At 40.8% G+C, this 19068-nt stretch overlaps 1 protein-coding gene and 1 pseudogene across 1 annotated transcript; both read left to right on the top strand.

Moving 5' to 3' along the window:
- Positions 1-3900: 3900 nt before the first annotated feature.
- Positions 3901-10377, top strand: LOC114446817 (p53 apoptosis effector related to PMP-22-like). The gene is made up of 3 exons (XM_028422612.1): positions 3901-4282; positions 8259-8396; positions 10058-10377. Exons 1-3 carry the CDS (start codon positions 4078-4080, stop codon positions 10267-10269), a joined length of 555 nt encoding a protein of 184 aa, XP_028278413.1. The 5' UTR covers positions 3901-4077; the 3' UTR covers positions 10270-10377.
- A 5992-nt stretch (positions 10378-16369) lies between these two features.
- Positions 16370-18296, top strand: LOC114446818 (tumor necrosis factor alpha-induced protein 3 pseudogene; annotated as a pseudogene).
- Positions 18297-19068: the final 772 nt, after the last annotated feature.

The following is a 19068-nucleotide window of genomic DNA, read 5'->3' as shown; positions in this document are numbered from 1 at the left end:
ATAATTAATGCTGCATGGGAGCAACATACTGTGAGTAACTTTTCTTACAAACTTATTGACATTTCAGTCTCGCTGAAACTTCTTTAACTTTTAATTCCTTCTGCTTTAAGTTATATTTAGTTATATGGCTGTGTCCTAAGGCTCCCGGCCTTCTGACTCAGATGTGTGGAAAGCCTAAGGTGCAAACATCCTCACACTGAAATGTTATAATGTTGCCATACACTCAGATAATTTTGCATAATTTGTTAGCATGACACCAAACACAATGAAGATGTTAGCATAACCTCTGCTCATCAGTCCAACTCCTACAAAAAAAGAAACAGGGACACTGATTAGATGAATGTCTGATTTCTGGCAGAGAGGGAGAGAGGAAGTGAAGGAAGCAGGCACAGGAAGCGAGGAAGACTGAAAGATATCGTGGATCGTATACAGGCTGTGAGGTGTTGACAGTAGCTGAGATGGAGGGAGCAATTTCCCACACAGGAAGTTCAAACTGATAAAAATATCCCGTCCTGTAGGAGTTGGCTGAAAACTCAAGATTGGATAATCATCCTCTACTATGTTTATCTTTTTAGACCATATTAGATGATCTTTACAATATGAAAGCTATTTCCAGGTCAAAAAATAGAAGTACTTTATCTCCTATCTTAACATGAATCTGTCATCTTATCATCCGACATGCTAGTATTGTAGCATGTAGTGTTTGTTGTCTTTTTTATAACAGGCAGAATCTAAACATCACTGCAGAACAGGAAATTTGCAGAGTTTGAGACATATGAGTGTGAAAGCCTTTTTAAAACTTACATATATGCCAAAGCTGTGGCCAGTACAGGTCCAAAAATCGATCTCCAGTATAGAAAACATGAACAGATAATTAGTTAAATTCACACAACTATTAAAGTTTCCATACAAGCATATTTGAAATATATTTGTCAACAAAAAACTACTGAAAACTGACGATACACCTAATAAAAATATCTACCTAATGAATATAAAATCCCATGTACAAACAAAAGAGTTCAAGGAAAAACTGAAATCAATCAAGCTAAGGCAGAGGTAATCCATGACAAGACTGGGGAACTGGAACACACACTAGCTACAGGCACACAGGAGGACACAGCATGGAGACAGGGATAACACAGAGGTATAACAGGTAGCATAACAGAAGAACTAATACAAACAAAGGGGAGCATAAGACCCAAACCCACATGATGGAAAACAAGACACAGATGAGACACATCAGGGCGGGGCAAACAATTACAATGGCGGGAAACAAGAGGAAGTAAAACACTCAGGAACACATAACCACAACCTCTTCCTGAAAAACCTTCATCCACATACTCTGAGAGCTCAACACCAGCATGGACCTGATACAGGCCTGATACTTTCTGTTTGGTTAAATGGTGACAGTAGACATGAATCTCCTCAGTCTTAGTCTCAGTGTCTGTGGGGAGCGTCCACTCCAGTGTGATGTCATGGTTCTCCTCTGCCTGATAGGAGCTCTGTGTCACTTTCACCTCAAATGCTGCTGCTGAGCAGGTGAGGATGAGGAGCAGCAGGATCATCTTCTCTCTGTGAGAGGACACAGAGGTTAAGAGTCATCAGGTTCAGTCAGACAGATGTGAGGAAAGCTGTCAAAGTAAAAAACAGTCACACTTTTTTCCAAACAGATCAAATCAAATCAAACTTTATAGAGCACCTTTCATACAAAGTGTTATAACACAAGGTGCTTTACAGAAATAAAATAGGTTAAGACTCCCAGACACACACACATACACACACACATCTACTTGTATAAATGTAAAGGAAATAAGAAAAGGATAAAATATATGGACCAAGGAAACCCTGTTATTACAGCAATCATAGTCATGTCATCACAGGTTTGCGAAGTGAGGAGACACTGAGGAAATACAACCCAAAATAATGAAATTAGAAAAACCAAAGAAATCCATAAAATCAAACAAACAATAAAACAATGAGACTTAAAATGAGCTAAAAGGGACCTGTGCATAAAATAAATAAAAACATAAATAAATAATTCATTCATAAAATCTGGTGAGTTAATAATATCACAAATAGTATTGAACGAAGTAGCTATGAATGTAAGAGCATTTCCTGAAGAAAATGCAAGTTTGATTGCTGCAGCTGAAGCATTGCTTTGAACGCTGATGTAAAGGATTGCTCTAAATTGCTGGAGAATCTGCAATCTGAATTTAATTTGCTGAAAAACGGTCAAGAATTTAGAAAGATGAAGCTCTTATTTTGAAAAGTGGAAAATGTTTTAATATTATAAAGATATGAAAAAGAAACAGCTGAAGACAAGAACAGTATAAAGTCACTGACCTTAAAGAAAAATGTTTGCAGAAATTTACTAAAAACTCTACGATAAGCTAACTGAGCTAAGCTAAGCTAAACTAAGCATAAAATAGCAGGCTAGCTGAGCAGAAAGAAAAGCGGAATACAAATGTATATTTGTGTTTTTTTCTTTTTTGTGTGTCTGTATATTTGGTCAGAATTTAAAATATTCGGCTCACAGTCACAGTTTCTATTCTCATTTAGAAAAAGGGACATCAGCATTATAGAAGATCTTTGCAGCACCTAAGCAGAGTAATGACTTATTATATCCACCTCAGAATAAATACTGGACCTCAACACTAATCATGTTCCATATACGAATCTTGAAACTGCAAATTGACTTCTCATGTTGTCCAGAAATAATAAACACAGTCTCTCGTCTCTCCTCCTCCGCACATGTCACACTTTGGTCAGCTCATCTGGCAGCATTTTATGATACCACATGAACAGTACATTCATCATATGTTTTTTGTTTGAGAGTTTGCATCACAAGTAAAATATGAGGGTAGATTTTAACTCCCTGCAGCTGCTGTCAGACACATCAGTTTGTGATTCAGTGTCTGTGAATCAGGCACAGATCATCGTCAGTTTAAGATCGACAGACATGTTTCACAGCCTTGCTGTTTGACGGGTGTGTAGACAGCATGTGAGTTATTGATGTTTTTTTTTAATATAAAACTCTCTTTGCATGAACACAGTGTTGGATTCTCAGTAGCTTTGAGCTTGTTGAAATATTCTCCTTGTCAGCTTGTTCACAATCTCCATCACAATTTAACTGACAGAAACTAGCTTTGGATGCACAGCACTCAATGGAAGTCAATAACAGGAGGAGGGACAGTACAACACAGGAAATACAACCTAGGTACAATCAGTGTGATTTTCACATTAACGGTGGACTTTCATTCATTGCAGGCGAACTTGCCTAATGAACATTTGTGGGAGGTCCACGTGGAGCTTTTATATACGTTTTGTACATCCAGATGTTTTCAGTCAGCCGTAAATGAGCCAGAAGTCCCACCCATCCATCAGTGTCTTCAGTATATCACCAAAACCTGTTTACACGTATTTACACTGAGAGCTTTAACAACAGTAATCAATAATAATAATAATAATATAATTATATTTACATGAAAGCAGGTAATTATATAAGTCGTCCTTTAAAGAATATATTCACAAAACACGTCACGTTAAATCTTGTGGAGTAGGAGTGTCAGGATGCACCACACAGCCCTGCCTGACTCCTCTTCTGTGGACTTCTTTCCTCAGCTGTGCTGCCATCTTGTGGCAGCTTCTTACACTGCATAATTTGACCCCCCTAATTCTGTTTTATCTTTGCAGCCTCTCACTACCCACTTACTCAGCACAGCCTCTGCCTACCTGTTGTAATAAATTTAAAAACTACACAAAAAAATAAAATAAAATAAAATAAAACTACACTCCGGCGGTTGTCTGTATCCTGTATGTAATATGATAGGCCTACAGTTGGGGCTGGACCACATTTTATTACTCAAACAAGCCCGGCCCCTCAGGTCCTTAAACCAGGTTGCATTTCAGTCTCGGGTGGGGCAGCCTCTATCTCGCCAGTTCAACCCTTCGACACGCTCTTTGAGCAGAGACGCACCAGACACCAGCCCGGACGGACTACAACTCCACCTTGTGCCCGCTGATTGTCCTTCGCCGCTCTCTGACACACACACACACACTCTTCTCGGATCGTCCGTCATGTTTCGTTGTGGGATCGCCTACCCTCGATGCAGGTGGATCATGCCCCTGCTGCTGCTCTTCGCCATCATTTTTGACATTATCGCCATCGCCGCCACGTCGGGATGGGTGGAGGACGAGAACGCCAAGTCTCACTATGCCAGTATGTGGGAGGAGTGCCGCGGCAGGAACGATCAGTGGGACTGCAGGTCCCTTATGGAGTTTTGTAAGTGTCCATTCACGCTGTGCTTGTTTTAAGAGATAACAACACTAGAGAGGGAGTGTTCAGATACAGAAAACAACACAACCTGGATACATGTTTCATTGTTTTTAACTTGGGGAGGTCTAACTACAAAAAGTCCAGGCTGAGAGGAGGAGGAGGGCCTACAGGAGGCAGTCAGGCAGGGTGAACTTTGCTCTCTGCTTTTGTAGCTCCAGTCTGTCCAGTTCAGTAGGAATGAAGGGAGATTCTCATAAGAATCTCAAAGTTCTCATTGAAAACAGATAGACCGTCCTTCTTTGAATGTCTGCATTCTCTACGTCCACAGCATCTCAGTTCCCAGCCAGGCAAAACAAAGTGAACAGAGGCAGGAGAGAAAAATAAAAAGTAAAGATATATCCCTTTATCCCTGTTCCTTCATGTTACACCTGCAGACACCTGATTATATAATCCAAAAGTATATTAAATGGACAACCATCATATATGTAGCTCATGGTAATTTACACACACAGGGTCAATATTTATTCTCTTGTTATTATTCCAATAGTAAGTCCCAAGAAGAGGCTTGACTTATAAATATATTTATTATAGCAACAGAGCTACAAACTGACTTAGAAATTAGTGTACCATGTTTGAATCTGAGGGCAGACATTCACAGAGAAAACCACCCTCTGGTGTACTTTCACTGTTTTAAATGTGACCTACATTCCCAAAAAATAAAAAGCAAAGCAGTTTTTATGATGGCTGTCAGTCAGCCACTCAGATATGGTTCTTTGAAGGCAGGGTGGTAATATAGTCTAATCCATACCTGTGAACAGAGCTGACTTTTGTTCTCTCCTGCTCAGGTTGTGTTTGTGTTATTTCATGCCCTTACTTAGCAACAAAGGCAGCATTGTTGTCCTTATCTGAGCCTGTGGAAGTCACTCGGGTTGGCTAACAGCTCACAGCTCCACAGTGGGATCAGTGTTTGTACGACACTGTGAAATGTCAAAAACACAACCTTAAAAAAAGCTGATATTTTCATAATTATTTAGTCAGTATGAAGGTTTTGGGGCTTTTATTTTGGAGGTGTTTTGGGGCCAGTCCCGACAAACCTTTTAAACAATCGTGTTTTACTTTATATGTATGAAAAAAAGGCAGAAAACGTTTGTCGGATATGATTAAAATAATCATTAGGCAGGCTGAGTTTAGATGTTTTCTTTCGAATTTTGATGTCTGATCATACTTGGCTCTGTGACAGCAGCAGCAGGAGGGGCAGTGTGTCCTGACGGAAGCAAATACCAGCATGATCACAGAACGTTTCTGTTTTGTGTCATCTCAGTTAAAGTGTTTGTCAGAGCTGCACCCTGCTTCTGGTCTGGCTGGCCCTCCTTTAGTCCCAGCAGGACTACAGCAGCTAAACAAAAGACAAACGCAGCTGGCTTTGTCAAGGATACATTTTTGCAGTTCAGACTAAGAAGTGAGGGGGGGTGAGTGTCTTTAGAAACTGAGGAAACAGACATGCTCAGCACAGATGCTGTGTGTGTGCACGGCTGTAGGAGGTTAAGAAAGGCTGCTGCCTGCATGGATTGGAAAACTGTATTCCCAGGAAGTCTAGCTTCTCAGTGAACAACAGGAACAAACATGTTCCCGTGCTATTGAAGGCGTCACTGACAGGACATAGAGAAACCTGAATTTGACTGGTATTAATCATAAAACCAAGCTGCCAAGGGTTGGGCGACATGACAATACACTGCTGAAATGCACATTTAGTAGAAGACAAACTCAGAAACAGCCTTGTGTCATCGTTGGGCTGGACACAGTATAGTGCAAAACGAATCAGACAAACACACAAATGCATTCAACTAAGGTTATGAGGACTTCGTGTGACAGGTTGACAACCTTCTTATGCAATCTGCCCATGCTTAACCACAGGGATGAAAAAGAATTAAGTAGCTCATGTATTGCCAAGATGGTGATGGGAATTAGTTTATAATCCTAAAATATGAATGGTACTGATGTTGCTCAAGTTATTGTCTAGCTTCAGAAAAAGATCCGACTTTTATCCATATTCAACATTTACTATTAACATTACTATTACATTACATTACTATATAACACTTAGCTGAAGTAGTACTGTGATAATATTAACCAAGCCTGCACTTTCTGTAGTATGAATCAAAACTCTGATGTGTTTTTAGCTGCATAGCTGCTGGTTAGGGAAGGAGGTGTCCCATTAAAATCCTTTCAGGCAAATCACAGGGTGTCGAGTCGTTCCCTGCTGCCTGTGTGAAAGCCTTCTTCTTAAAGGTTTGATGAATATTACACTTGACTGTAAGAGCAGATCTGAAGCTTTAGAAAAAAATCTTTCCAGTTGCAGCCTGAATACATTTGTCACTGCTGAGGCTTGTGTGAGAGTTAGTGTGTGTCTGCGTTTCACAGAAGATTCACAGAAGCCCTTAGGGAGCTGCAGTTAATATCAGAATTCTGGATGTGTGTGTCTAAAAGTGAGAGTTATCAGTTACAGCACATACATACTCATAATAAACCAAGTACAACATTTAGCAGACTTTCTACTGTGAATAATAAGAATGTTACATTAAAGTCCGACTGATTCACGCAGTGGTGATCCAGCCCTCCAGCCGCAGGTAAATCACCCTGTGTTTCAGAGTAAAGCTGGAGCTGAGTCCCATACAAAGGCAGAAGAGAGAGGAACAACTGTAGCCATGGCGATGGAGTAACCTACAGCAAATATGTGGTCGAAAACAGTCTCTGAAGCTACAAATTAAATCAAAGATTCAGCGACTTCTTAAACAATAATCTAAAGTTCATGGTAAGAAAATGTAATAGTTACATCGGCATCAGTTTGTGCAATTACTCTCACTGCTAGAAGGGGTGACAGTGCAGCTTTAATAAACTCGCAGTAGAATGTATGATTGGCTGATTATGTTGGGCTGTTGTAATCATGTTAAGCAATCAACAAACTGTGAAACGTTGGAGCTAGTGATGATGCCAGTGTTTCTTTGTTGTCGTGCATTTTCATCATGTGTGATGATGCGGACCTTATCTAACTGGTATCTTTTGTTTACCCTGTCAAACTATACCGTCCAAGCTGAGATGGAATACAGTGTATTTCTACAATACAACAGTGCCCTGATTAATAGTTCATAGCCACCCTATATCATAAACAAAACTATATACTGTCTACTTCACAGATTCCACCACACCTCGGGTGCCTTAAAAATGGCCTGAGGTCAGATGTCGTCAGCAGCTACAATGAGGACAAACTTTTTTTTAAAAAAACCTCAGTGCAGGTGATAATTATTTTAACAACCTGCTGCTTTTAACAGACAACTGGCCTGATTAACATCTCAAATGCAAGTGGAGGGAGAACCTTTGAACCAGTCCAACTGGTCTCATATGTGTATAATGACAAAAATGCCCCTGGCTGAGGCAGGTAGGGCAGGAACACACACACACACTGCTGTGAATAATTTAAGGGTGTGGACAGATCCAGTATCAGCAAACTGGGTGTAGGAGTGTGTTAGAAATGTACAGGGTGAGCTTGCCTAAAGAGAAACTGTCAGTGTTACTTGCATTAGCCCTTTAGTGACTGATCATCAAACATGTTCAAAGCACAGTGTGTCCTACCAGAGAGCTTCTCTCCATGTTTTAGATGAGTTTTCACTGCAAACTGTGTTGTGAAGCGCTCGTAATTATAGACACTATGTCAGCAAATGTCACACGGTGTTGAGAAGGGTGTGGTGGGTGCGTTTGTGCACACAGTCTCCTTCCCTGTTGACGTCAGCCAAGGACGCCTGTCGTGGTGTAAAATGCAGTTTTAGAGCTTCACGACAGACACTATAGATATGTAAGGTAAAAAATGTGACAACAAACCGAAGTGAGGAAGGATAAAAGACACAAATGTTGTGTGTTGCTAGCCTGTGTTCCTGTAATTCCAAAGTTATTTATTTGTTTGTTCTTTGCTTATGTTGGACTCCAGCTTGGGCCCAGGCAGTGGCTGCTCTGATGATCATCGGCCTCCTCATCCTCATCCTCGCCTTCATAGTGTCCATTTTGGCAATGTGTAAGATCACCCCCAGTCTTATGACTCTTACAGCAGTGCTGCTGATCATTGTTGGTAAGACACACACACACACACACACACACTCATGTCCTGTATTAACAATGAATTTGTCTTACTGATCTTCAGAAATCAAGTACATGCTGGTGCTGGTTATCATTTGTTGTTAAAAGTCAGTCCTTCATGTGCACAGTGTTCACTGGAACCACTCTCACCAGTGAACACACCATGTGAATTATACCAAGCAGCATTTTTAATCACTTTGAGTCTACATAAACAGTGTTTTTACTGCACACAGGAAGCCAAACTCTTTGTATTGGAGCAGACAAAGTTTGTTTTAGTTGATGTCGTCTTTGACATGACAAGTTTTCCAACACTCTCCATCTTTTTTTGTGATTTGGGTCTGCAGACTTTCACTTTCTGACATTCTACACAGGAAAAGTATGTGTATAAATAAAAAAATACAGACAATTTAAACTCATTGGAACCTCCCTAATACATTAGGCATGTGTTTGTGCGTGAGGGAAAGGTGGTGACAGACTGATCATGAGTGAGACGTTAATGTCGGGAAAGGTGTAACAGACAGTGTGTGTCAGAGCAAAGGAGGGACAGCTGAAAAGTGGCGATGACATTAAAAGGAATAAAAATTAAAACATGAGCTGTTGTGCTATGGTAACAGCTGCTACTGTCTGTTTGTCTGACTGACTCACCCCATGCCAAGTACCTGGGAACATGGGGCAGAGCCAGGTACACAATCAACACAGCTATTCAGTCTTACAAGTGAAACAGCCCGTCATGATTCACAGGTGTTTATTTAGAATGAAACAAAATCAGCCAGAGGGAGTTTTCTTCACACACAATGTTGCATTTCATTACTCACACATGACTCAAGTATCAATCATACAGCCTGTAATTATTCAAAATAATATTGATTTGTGTCCTAGTGCAGATTCCACCTTGATTTTCCGTTAATTGTACCTAAGGGTCATTATTTGGCAGTGTATTCTGTGCAGACTTGTTCCAGCTCGCTGAGGAACATTACTGCACTCTGTACTTGGAATGGGCGGTAAAGGCTAAAATGTGTATCCCAATAATGCGTTGCACAAGAAAATACGTCACCAAGTGACATTACAAATTACATTATAAATTCTCACTCTTTGGATTTATTGTGGCAGCAGTAAGATATCGCCTATTCCTAATCTGTACCAGCTTTTTAGGCTTTTTATCCAAATAAAATGATGCCTTTAAAACATTATGGCTTTTCTATTGAACATCCAGCAGATTCAAATACAAGAGGTGATTGACAGGTTTAAGTTCTGTCTGAGACTGATACAGCACACATTCTATTTTAATATTAGAAGTAATTATAAGATTTTTATCAGTTTGTCAGTCATGTCAGTCTGTGTCAGAACCCTCTCACAGATGTTGATGTGTTGATGTGACTTTGATATGCTGGTGTGAAGGCATTTTCACCACCCTGCTGTTAGTTAGTGTCAGGGAACTTTATTTGCTCAACCGGCTGCATGGCCGGTGACCAAGCTGTTGTTAGATGTCCTTGTTTGCTCGATGATGTTCGCAAACCTTTGACTCACCTGCTGTTGGTGATCTACACTGGTTTAGGTAAACAGGCAGCGTGAACCAGTCTTAGTTTTGAGGATATTGTATTGATGCTGCTGTGAAACTGATGGCACCTTGTCTGTGGGTCTCTTGTTCTGCAGTCATCATCCAAATCATCGCTCTGATCATCTACCCTGTCAAATTTAATGAACTAATCTTCGAGGGCAACTATTACTACACCTGGGCCTATGGGTTCGGCTGGGGCGCCACCATCATCTCCATCGGCTGCGCCATCCTCTTCTGCTGCCTTCCTGCTTATGAGGATCACCTGCAGGGCAACGGAAAGGTCAAATACATCTATAGCTCTGCTTAAAGACCACTTTCTGTACTGGTCATTGAACTTTTTACACTGTAACATTTCACCAAAGATCCGTGGTGGCTCAGTTCAGTGAAATTTTGTTCAGCAATGTAGAAAAACTAGCAGAGCGAAGCAATTCCTTCTGGACACGGATGTTGCTTTGATGTACAGAAGCCTATTTTAGATTAAGTCATGCTTTTTTAACCATGCGGTTTTTTCACAAACATATCCATCTTTTATTTTTCTGTATTTTATGACTGTAATTCTCAATGCAGCATCACCCAAGTGCCCTTAAAGGAAGTCATTAAATGTATCTCAGATCTATTAACAGTCAAGCAATCCAGACCCAGAATTTTGCACAGAATGCGAAATAAATCATTACCATGAGCTGGTTTTGTCCTGTGTGTTATGATCAAATCTTCAGTGTGTGTTGTTTGTTCTGTGTGTTGTTGTGCACGAGGGAAGCATATGCTTGGAAACTGAATGTTATCTAAAATGTGGACTGACGGTCTTGGTTTTTTTGGCTGTTTTGTATTCTTATCACTCTTATTACCAAAGGGATGTAACTGTGGGAGTTAGCTGTGCTGTCTTTGGATGTGTTGTAAGCACCATTAATAATGCTTTTAATGAGTGGGTGGGCAGTGAGATGATTGATATAATACAGAGGAAGAGGAGGTGTTTGAGTTGGCTGCAGATGTTTTTCTTTCCTTTATTGCGCAAAACTGGAAGAATTCAAAAGAATTTCCACCAATTCACATGAAAGCAGAATCAAATTTTCCATTTTCTTTTTTCTATTCAATATTTTTGTCATGTGAACATAGACCGTGTAAATGTAAGAAATGTTTTTTGTAACATTTTGAGACGGTCCAAACTTACGTTGAGCTGCCTTGTTTCATACTGATGTCAAATATTGTTTTGGTATTAAAGGGAATAAGCTCATTTTTTCATGTTCATATTTCCACTCTACTGGAAATAAAATAATACGAAACATGATAGTGGGCATCCAGGAATTCAGCAAATTAAAAAATAATGAGGATGGTTCCTGTCTCCAGTACTTTTTAATACTTCCTCTGAATGATCCTATAGTTCCTGGGGAAAGTTCCTGCTGTGGAAATACAGCCTGAGTGGGTCCATTTTATATAGGAGTGAAATAAAAAAGAGGCCTCAGATTAAATATTTTTTGGGATTCTCCAATAAATTCTCTTCAAAATGATGATGTGCAATCCTCTGAATTACTGTGTGGTAAAACATGTGCCTTACTGTCTTCTATGTTCCTGTTGAATCCTTGAATGCTCTGTACAACTAGTCAGTCTGCTTATATCGACTCTTTGCCCATCAACACCAAATTTGTCACCCAAACGAGACCAAGTCATTTTATGAAAGTGTTCAGAAGGTGTTAAGAAAAAAAGAGGAAATGATCTAACCTTCTTTTATGATATAACTGGAGTGTTGTAGGCTGTAAATAACTTTTCTAAGAGGTTGTAACTGATTATGAGCATGAATCTGTTTTCAACACCAGCTTCTTCTTATTATTGTATGGGTATATTCTAGATTATAGGGAATCTATTTGAAAAAATCTAGCTGATTATCTGCTGTAATTTGAATTATTTTTGGTAGTTTGTTTATTTTTATGCAATAAAGAGTTTTTGAAGTTAGATTGTAAAAGAGTTTTTTGTTTTGTTTTTTACAATGCAGGGGGTAAAGTTTGAGGAACATGGAGGTAAAGACATTTTGAAAAAGTGTTTATATTGTGCAGTTTTGAGAACTGATTGTTCTTATGAGGTGGACATTAAAATTAAATGCAAACCTCCAAAGAATCACGTCTATATGAGCCATTTTGTTTTGTCAGTGGAATCAGGCTGTAAAACTCAGTTGCAGATGGTGTGGAGATTTGCTCATCAAGGCTTGTCACCACAAACTCACACACACAATGCAATACATAATACACAGATGTGACTCATAACTCATGATAAGCACCCAGAAAGCCCCACCCTGTGACGGGTCTGGGTGAGGGTTAGACATTGCACAGCATGTCCTGACAGCTCTGGTTTCTCTCTAAACTGGGTGGAGAGAGAGAGAAAATGAAATGAGGGTGAGACCTGTGGGGAAGGAGAGACGGTCAGAAAGGGAATGTAAATGAGTAACTTGAGTAATTCTGAGCAGCCAAACTGACTCTGTACATGTTTTATTGTCCAATAACTTCACATCATGCCAGAGGCCTGAAAAGGACAATCCAAATCTAATAAACACGTTTAACAAGGCTAGATTGTTTTTTTTTACCTTAAGAGTAAAACATGAGAAAAGAGTTTAATATTTCACATTCACTTGTCTTTAATGATATCAATACTTCCTACTGATGTCACCTGGTTTGTGCTTCAGAGAAACACAGAATTTGTGATATCGCCTGCGTCATAGTGAGCCTCAAGGCCACAAACAGGCTCTGCAGGAAGCCAATAGAAACAACCAGCAGGTGGCAGTCAAGAGCAAATTGACTCATGGTGCACATAAGCAGGTAAAGCAGACAGAATAAATAAACAGAATTGCTGCATGTTGCAGCCATTGGAATATATTGGTTAGGGCAAACAACTTATTACAAGCAGAATGTTGAATATAGTATAGAGAACAGTGTGTGTGCTGTGGAGGTTCTGATCCATCTTTTGTGCCTTAATTTCTCACAATCATGCCTTATGTTCTCTACCAGCAGACTGTGTAGAAGAAGGTGTACACATATTGACATATCCCTGTTTTACAAAACCAAATGAAGATATTTGCATGTGGAACATGTCACCAGGATTCTGCAAGAATCCATAGAAACCAGTTGTGCAAACAAATAAGAAACAAAACAAAAACAAGCATCAATTTTCCATCTTGAAGCTACATCATAGTTGTTCATCTGTAGTAATAAGTAAGTACTCAAGTAACCAGTATAGAGTACTTTTTATTAGATCTGTGTCACCTGTGTTTCCACTGGTCTGCCACTAGAGGTCAGACTTCATCAGCATGTTAGCCTCAATGGCATTTTTCACCTATTCAATCCACTCTGCCTCTCTCTTCAGGTCAGTTTGGACTCTCACAGAAGTGCTTTGTGTAATGGGCCACAAATGTGTGTGTGTGTGTGTGTTTGACAATAAAACATGTGAATTTAATGTCAGCCTTTACCCCCTACACAATGCTGTGTAAGTGATTTTTTCAGTGGGCGTTGGGTTTCGATCCGCCTTCGAGGTGCTTTCCACTGACAAGAAGAGCCAGAAGAACACTGAGATGTCCTCTTCACAGTTCTCCCTAGGGTTCTCCCCATTGTTCTGCCACCTATATCAAGATGGGGCACCGAGGCTTTTGGGGCCCTAATGTACGATCTGGGTTCCGAAGTCACTCTGAGGGACTGGCCACACTGTCAGAACATGAGAGATGTATGACTCTGGAGGACGTTATAGGTAAGTATCATGAGGCCTATAGAATAATGTAAAGTACCTGATTATCAGCATGCGTGTGCTGTATTTTTCTTTAAATAGAGGCGAATTTTATACTTCATAATACATTGAATAGATAGAGGAACAGGAAAGACTGTGGTGGAGAGAAGAAGACATGATCTGATGGCTTAGAGCATGTGCCACTGCAGCTGCTTTGTTAGCTCTGATACTGTACATGCTGTACAGATGTTCAGTAACAGTAAAACCAGGCAGGAACAGAAGTTGAAGTCAAGTTTGTGAAGGTTATTGATAAGTCAAAGTCTCAATGAGTCAGTCTCCTCTTGCATGTTTCTGAACATGATATTACCAGTGCTTCCTTTGCGAAAATATGAGAATGGCGTCAACAAAATCCCCTTAGATCAATGTTTATTATAAATATGAGTAAGGTTTGGAGCGTGTACGACATAGTTCAGGTTATTTCAACATGCTAAGGAGTTCTGTGTTTAAAAATACTGATGTAAAAATTCCTGTGTGTGTGTGTGTGATGTAGTATAGTAAAACTTAGTATATCTTTAAAGCTAGCCAAAACACAACCAGTTGTGAACATGATCTATATCACTTTACCAGCTAGCATGAGCCAGGACACTGAGTGATTATATATCTGTTGGTGTGGATATCAGAAAATGTCATGACTATTGATTAACTTCTGATAAAGAGCAGTTCAGGAATCTGACTGAACATTATAACAAATTGCCTGTAAGCTTGTTGCAGCTGTGTAACGGTAAACATCTGAGGAATTGATCAAATCAAGGTTCGGGCAGCTCATTAGTTCATGTCTGCTGACTGCAATTCCCATAAAAGCCACAAGTGTCACTATTAACACAGATGATTTTATGATTCTTCAGACGTTTAATTGCCCATTTGTAGTTTTCCCTTTGTCATATTGTATATTCTGTGCACCGTATTTTATAACCTAATATCTTTTCCTATTTTTCGTTTCGTAGATTATCAAATAAAATAAAGCAAATGGCATGTTGAGGAATAACTGTAACTTCTTCAATATAATACAGTGAGTGTAACTGCTGTACCAGCTGGTTATAGTCACCACAGAGGGTTTAATGTGGGAAATGAATGTGGGCAATGTGTTTTTTTTTCCTTTCTTTCAAAAATTCTGAGAAAATTCAGAGGGTGATGAGGGTATGATATAAATATATGTGTCATCAATCTCAGAAACGATCTGAAAGTAAATGTTTTGTTGTCCAGCAGTGCCCTGAAACATTTGTACAGTGAGGAACTTAGAACAGAGGGTGGCTCATACTAAACCACCTGCTGATTTGGGAACAGTGGAGTGGACCACTTACTCTCTTCTGGGGTTTTCCATGTGCAACTGACTGTGGTGTTTTTCTTTCACCACACAACAAACAGATATTGATCATTCCAAGTTGTGAGTCAGTTATCATGTTATCCAACAAAAAAAAGTTTTATCTACTTTATTTGCAACCACAACCTTATCAAACAATTTGTTTAAGTTGCAAACAAATATAATCCTCAATGACAACTCTGGGGCAGGAGCTCTGAGAGGTATAAGGCTGATTCATGTTGTCAGGTGATTAGTAGAGTTTCTGTTCCCTGCATAGATATAGGTGGGCAGCACAACACAGGATCAGGAGAACAGAAAGGAAAACTGGAAAGTGTGGAGTCAGCACAGATAACAACCTGGTAGATAAGACTTTTTTGTCTTGTTCGGTAAACATAAAACTACTCCGATCCAGGCTGCTTTTATTTTTAAATGTAATGCATAAAATACACAACATGCAATCACATCTCACACACGGTCACACAGAGCTGAGACTCTCTGGTGGCTCAGTTGTAGATAATGTAAATGGTTTTTAAGCAACATGACCCACAGGTGCACAGTGTGGCTGATCTGACCGTGTTCTTTGAAAGCTGGGTACTGTCTGTGAAATAACTTTTAAAAGTTATTAAGAAAAAATGAGTGGATTGAGTTGCTTCCTTTAAGAGGAAGTGTGGGTTATTTGTGACTGAAGTGTGATCAAAGACCCTTTGTGTGATCATCTGAGGAATCTGACTTAGAGGATATCTAAAATTTAGTTTGATTTAGGGATTGATTTTTTTTTGTTTGCACAGAATGACATGTTATACAACGTTTCCCCTCTGCCATTCCAAATAATCTGATGCCCCCTCCCCATTTGTGTGTTTTATTACGTTGTAGTTGTAGCATGACTGTGGGCTGGAAATGTGGGCAATTTAAAAAGAAAGGCAGAAATGAATCTTGCCCTTTATCCACAAATACACAAATGCTCACCCAGCTGCAGTCAAAGTCTGCATTTTTATCAAGTGATGAGTTCTGTTTCGTTTTCCGTGACTCATTTGCTGAGGCTGATCTCACTGCAGCTTAATGATTTATTTCTTAGACTGTCTCATGAAATAGACTATGACGCGACCTGTCTGTCTCCCTCAGTAACGCTCCTTTGTGCTCAGTAGGTGGGATATGCTTTTCAGTATTGAGTCAGACAGATGGAGCGCCCCTGGCGGCAGCTTTCTGTAACTGAAGGAGAGGAGAGAGAGGGAGAGAGAGAGAGAGAGAGATGGGTAGACGGAAAGTCCCCGTGTGGAAATCCCCTTGACTTTTTCCTTTTTTTTAAAAAACTATCGTTAGCGGACGTGTGTAGTCTTTTGAAAGGCTTCGCAAGCGGCTGAGGACTCCAAAATAGATCTGATACTGAAGGAAAGAGAAGGTTGAATGGCGCCGAGTACCGCTGCGGTGAGGCTGAGTGAAGTGGCTGAGAGAGGACTAGCCTGAGCATCCGGGAGGCTTTGTTATTACCCCGACATATTACACAGGTAAGACAGCAGCCTGCCTCTGCCTCGACAACATGTCTCTCCACGCCGAGCGGAGTGGTGCTGAGAGACCTGGTGACTACATCACGCTCGGGCCTTGAGTACTAGTGTACGGTCGTGTTTATGGAGGGGGGGGGGGGGACATGGAGGAAGCTTGAAGCCTGCTCACGACAGTGGCTTTGACAGCCATTGTTTACAAAGACGTCACCCTCGAGCGGATAACGGGGCATTTAAACAGCCAAATGTAGCATCGGCGCCGCCACACTGTATCAATACCCGCGCCGTGAGACGCGATCCAGCGCTACATTGTTTCAAAGGTAGTTGTCATTGGAATTACGTAAGCCTTTAACGTCAGCAAAGTCTCATGTTATTGTGTGTTTTTATGTAGCCAGCCAGCCGGAAGCGCAGCGTCCAGCGCTGTCTGTCTGAAGTCTGCCAGCACAACTGATGTTTGCTCACTGACATCCAGGTGTTCCTGTCGTCTGCTCCCTCATGTGACTGACTAGCCCTTTAGCATGGCCTACTGTGTTGTTGCACCTGCTGCTTGTTTGTCAAGGCACAGCACAGAGGCCACGATCAGCTCACTATACGTGTGTGTGTGTTGTGTGTGTGTATGAACTTATTGAACAGCATCTGCTGGCTGACACGAGGATGTTGTTGGGAGTTTAAAAGTCAGCCAAACTCCAGGCCTAAATGCTGACCATGACTTTTTACTTCCTGTGTGCTGATAATGTGCTGATGTGCTCCTTATTTTGAGTGAAATTGGTGTTTTAATGTTCACTGACCTCACATTTGAACACAGAAAGTGTTGCTGGTTGCTTTAGGGTTTTTTTTTTATGGTGATGTGAGATTTTCTTGTCTTTAAACAAAGACTTAATACTGGTGAGGGCGAGGAGGAGGAGTGTGCCTTGTGACCTTCCCAGCAGCCTTGGGAAGCCCTGGGTGGCCCTCACTTAACAGTCTGGAAATCACCAGTTTATTGTTGGAAGTCTTTGAACGCAGTGGGACACTGGGACGCCCTGTTGGGGGAAACTTTCCAAAACCCATCAAGACAAAATCAAAAAATGGAGAATTAAAAGAGCAAACAAGAACACAAAGAGGTCCTTTGTGCACTTTTATTTAATTTCTCCCAATAAAATCTCCAGTGGGGAAAAATAAAGTCTCCACAGTAGAGGGGTCCTGTGTGATGGGTGGTTTTCCCCCAGACAAACTGTAAATTAAGTTGAGTCTTGAATCTCAATTAATAAGGAAGGGGAATCTCCACTGAAAATTTCCCACCCCGCTGTACTCTGCTGTGACTTAACATGTCCTCTCCTCTTCTCTCCATCCAGTTTCCACGTTGGTAGGTCCTCATTCCTCTTCCTCCCCTCCTTCCACCCACCCAGCCGTCCATCCACCATGTCGCAGGGTCAGAACTTCCTTCCCAAGTTCCTCTTTGTCTCCAACCTGCTGAAGGCGGTGAAGATCCGTCAGCGAGTGCCCAATGACGTGGTGAAGCCCACGGCCAGCGGAGGCCTCATGCACCACCTGCGGGGTATGCACCGATACACGCTGGAGATGATTGCCATGAACCACTTTCCCCAGGCCTTCAGGGAGGTAGTTCAGGCCGCCATCTTGGATCGAGCCATGCAGGCCTCATTGGAGCAGGAGAAGAAGCTGAACTGGTGTCCAGAGCTGAAGAAGATGGTGCCCCTACGCACAAATGGTAAGAAAGACTGTCCTGAGCTATGCTGAAACACGGTGTCTACAGCAAAGTGTCATGTTTTTTACAAAAACAATTCAACAGGCTGGTCACAGAGCTGTTGTTGGGAACTGCAACTTCTCTGAGGATGGTTTTTTTTTTGCTTTTGTTTCGTTTTCTGTGATGGAGAAGGTGCTGCTTTATGAGTCAGGGCCATTTAATATGTGAATTCTGAGATGTCATTACTCACAGGCTCGGTTACTGTAAATGATGGCAGTCAAGGGACACGGGTTCCACTTTCACATAGATTTACACAGCAGCCCCCTTTGGTTTCTGGTACTGTGCTGGGGAGGCTGAGCAGCTCACTGCGAAGTCATGTTTTCTGTTACGTGGATGTTAAACATGGGAACATCCCATGGTTAGCAAACAGACACAAACTGGGCCTGATCATTACTGTTTACTGGGAAATTCTCAGGCATCACACGCACGACTGTTTGTTTACTGTCAAAGATGTTTCAGACTATTTCCACAGTTTTTTACAGAAGAGGTATGTCGCCTCTTTTTCTGTGTAGGCGAAATATACACAAAATATACACTAGTTAACCTCGGTGTAACATCAGACTGTGACCAAGCGCTCCAGCTCATTGTCTCTATTTTTTTTAAATATATGCTTCACTAACCATATCTGGTGTGTGCATCTGATCTATTTTATGATGTGAAAAGTAAATAACAGAAGGAAGTGGAAATCAACCAGTTTTCAAAGTTTCTTAAACTTGTGAGTTTCCAGAGGAAATCATGTAAGAATTCCCCACATTGCTCTGATCTCATTATTTAATTTGAGCAGTTACCAGATGGATGAGG

This window comes from Parambassis ranga, chromosome 15, assembly GCF_900634625.1.
Source record: "Parambassis ranga chromosome 15, fParRan2.1, whole genome shotgun sequence".
In the NCBI taxonomy this organism is placed as follows: domain Eukaryota; kingdom Metazoa; phylum Chordata; class Actinopteri; family Ambassidae; genus Parambassis; species Parambassis ranga.
Note: the sequence above shows the minus strand (reverse complement) of the source record. Positions and strands in the feature narration are given on the sequence as shown.

Bases quoted from the DNA above. Each gene is read 5' to 3' on its own strand.
- LOC114446817 (XM_028422612.1), top strand. From the start codon at position 4,078: ATGTTTCGTTGTGGGATCGCCTACCCTCGATGCAGGTGGATCATGCCC. The intron at 4,283-8,258 runs GTAAGTGTCCAT...GTTGGACTCCAG, and splicing joins CAGGTCCCTTATGGAGTTTT to CTTGGGCCCAGGCAGTGGCT. The intron at 8,397-10,057 runs GTAAGACACACA...CTTGTTCTGCAG, and splicing joins AGTGCTGCTGATCATTGTTG to TCATCATCCAAATCATCGCT.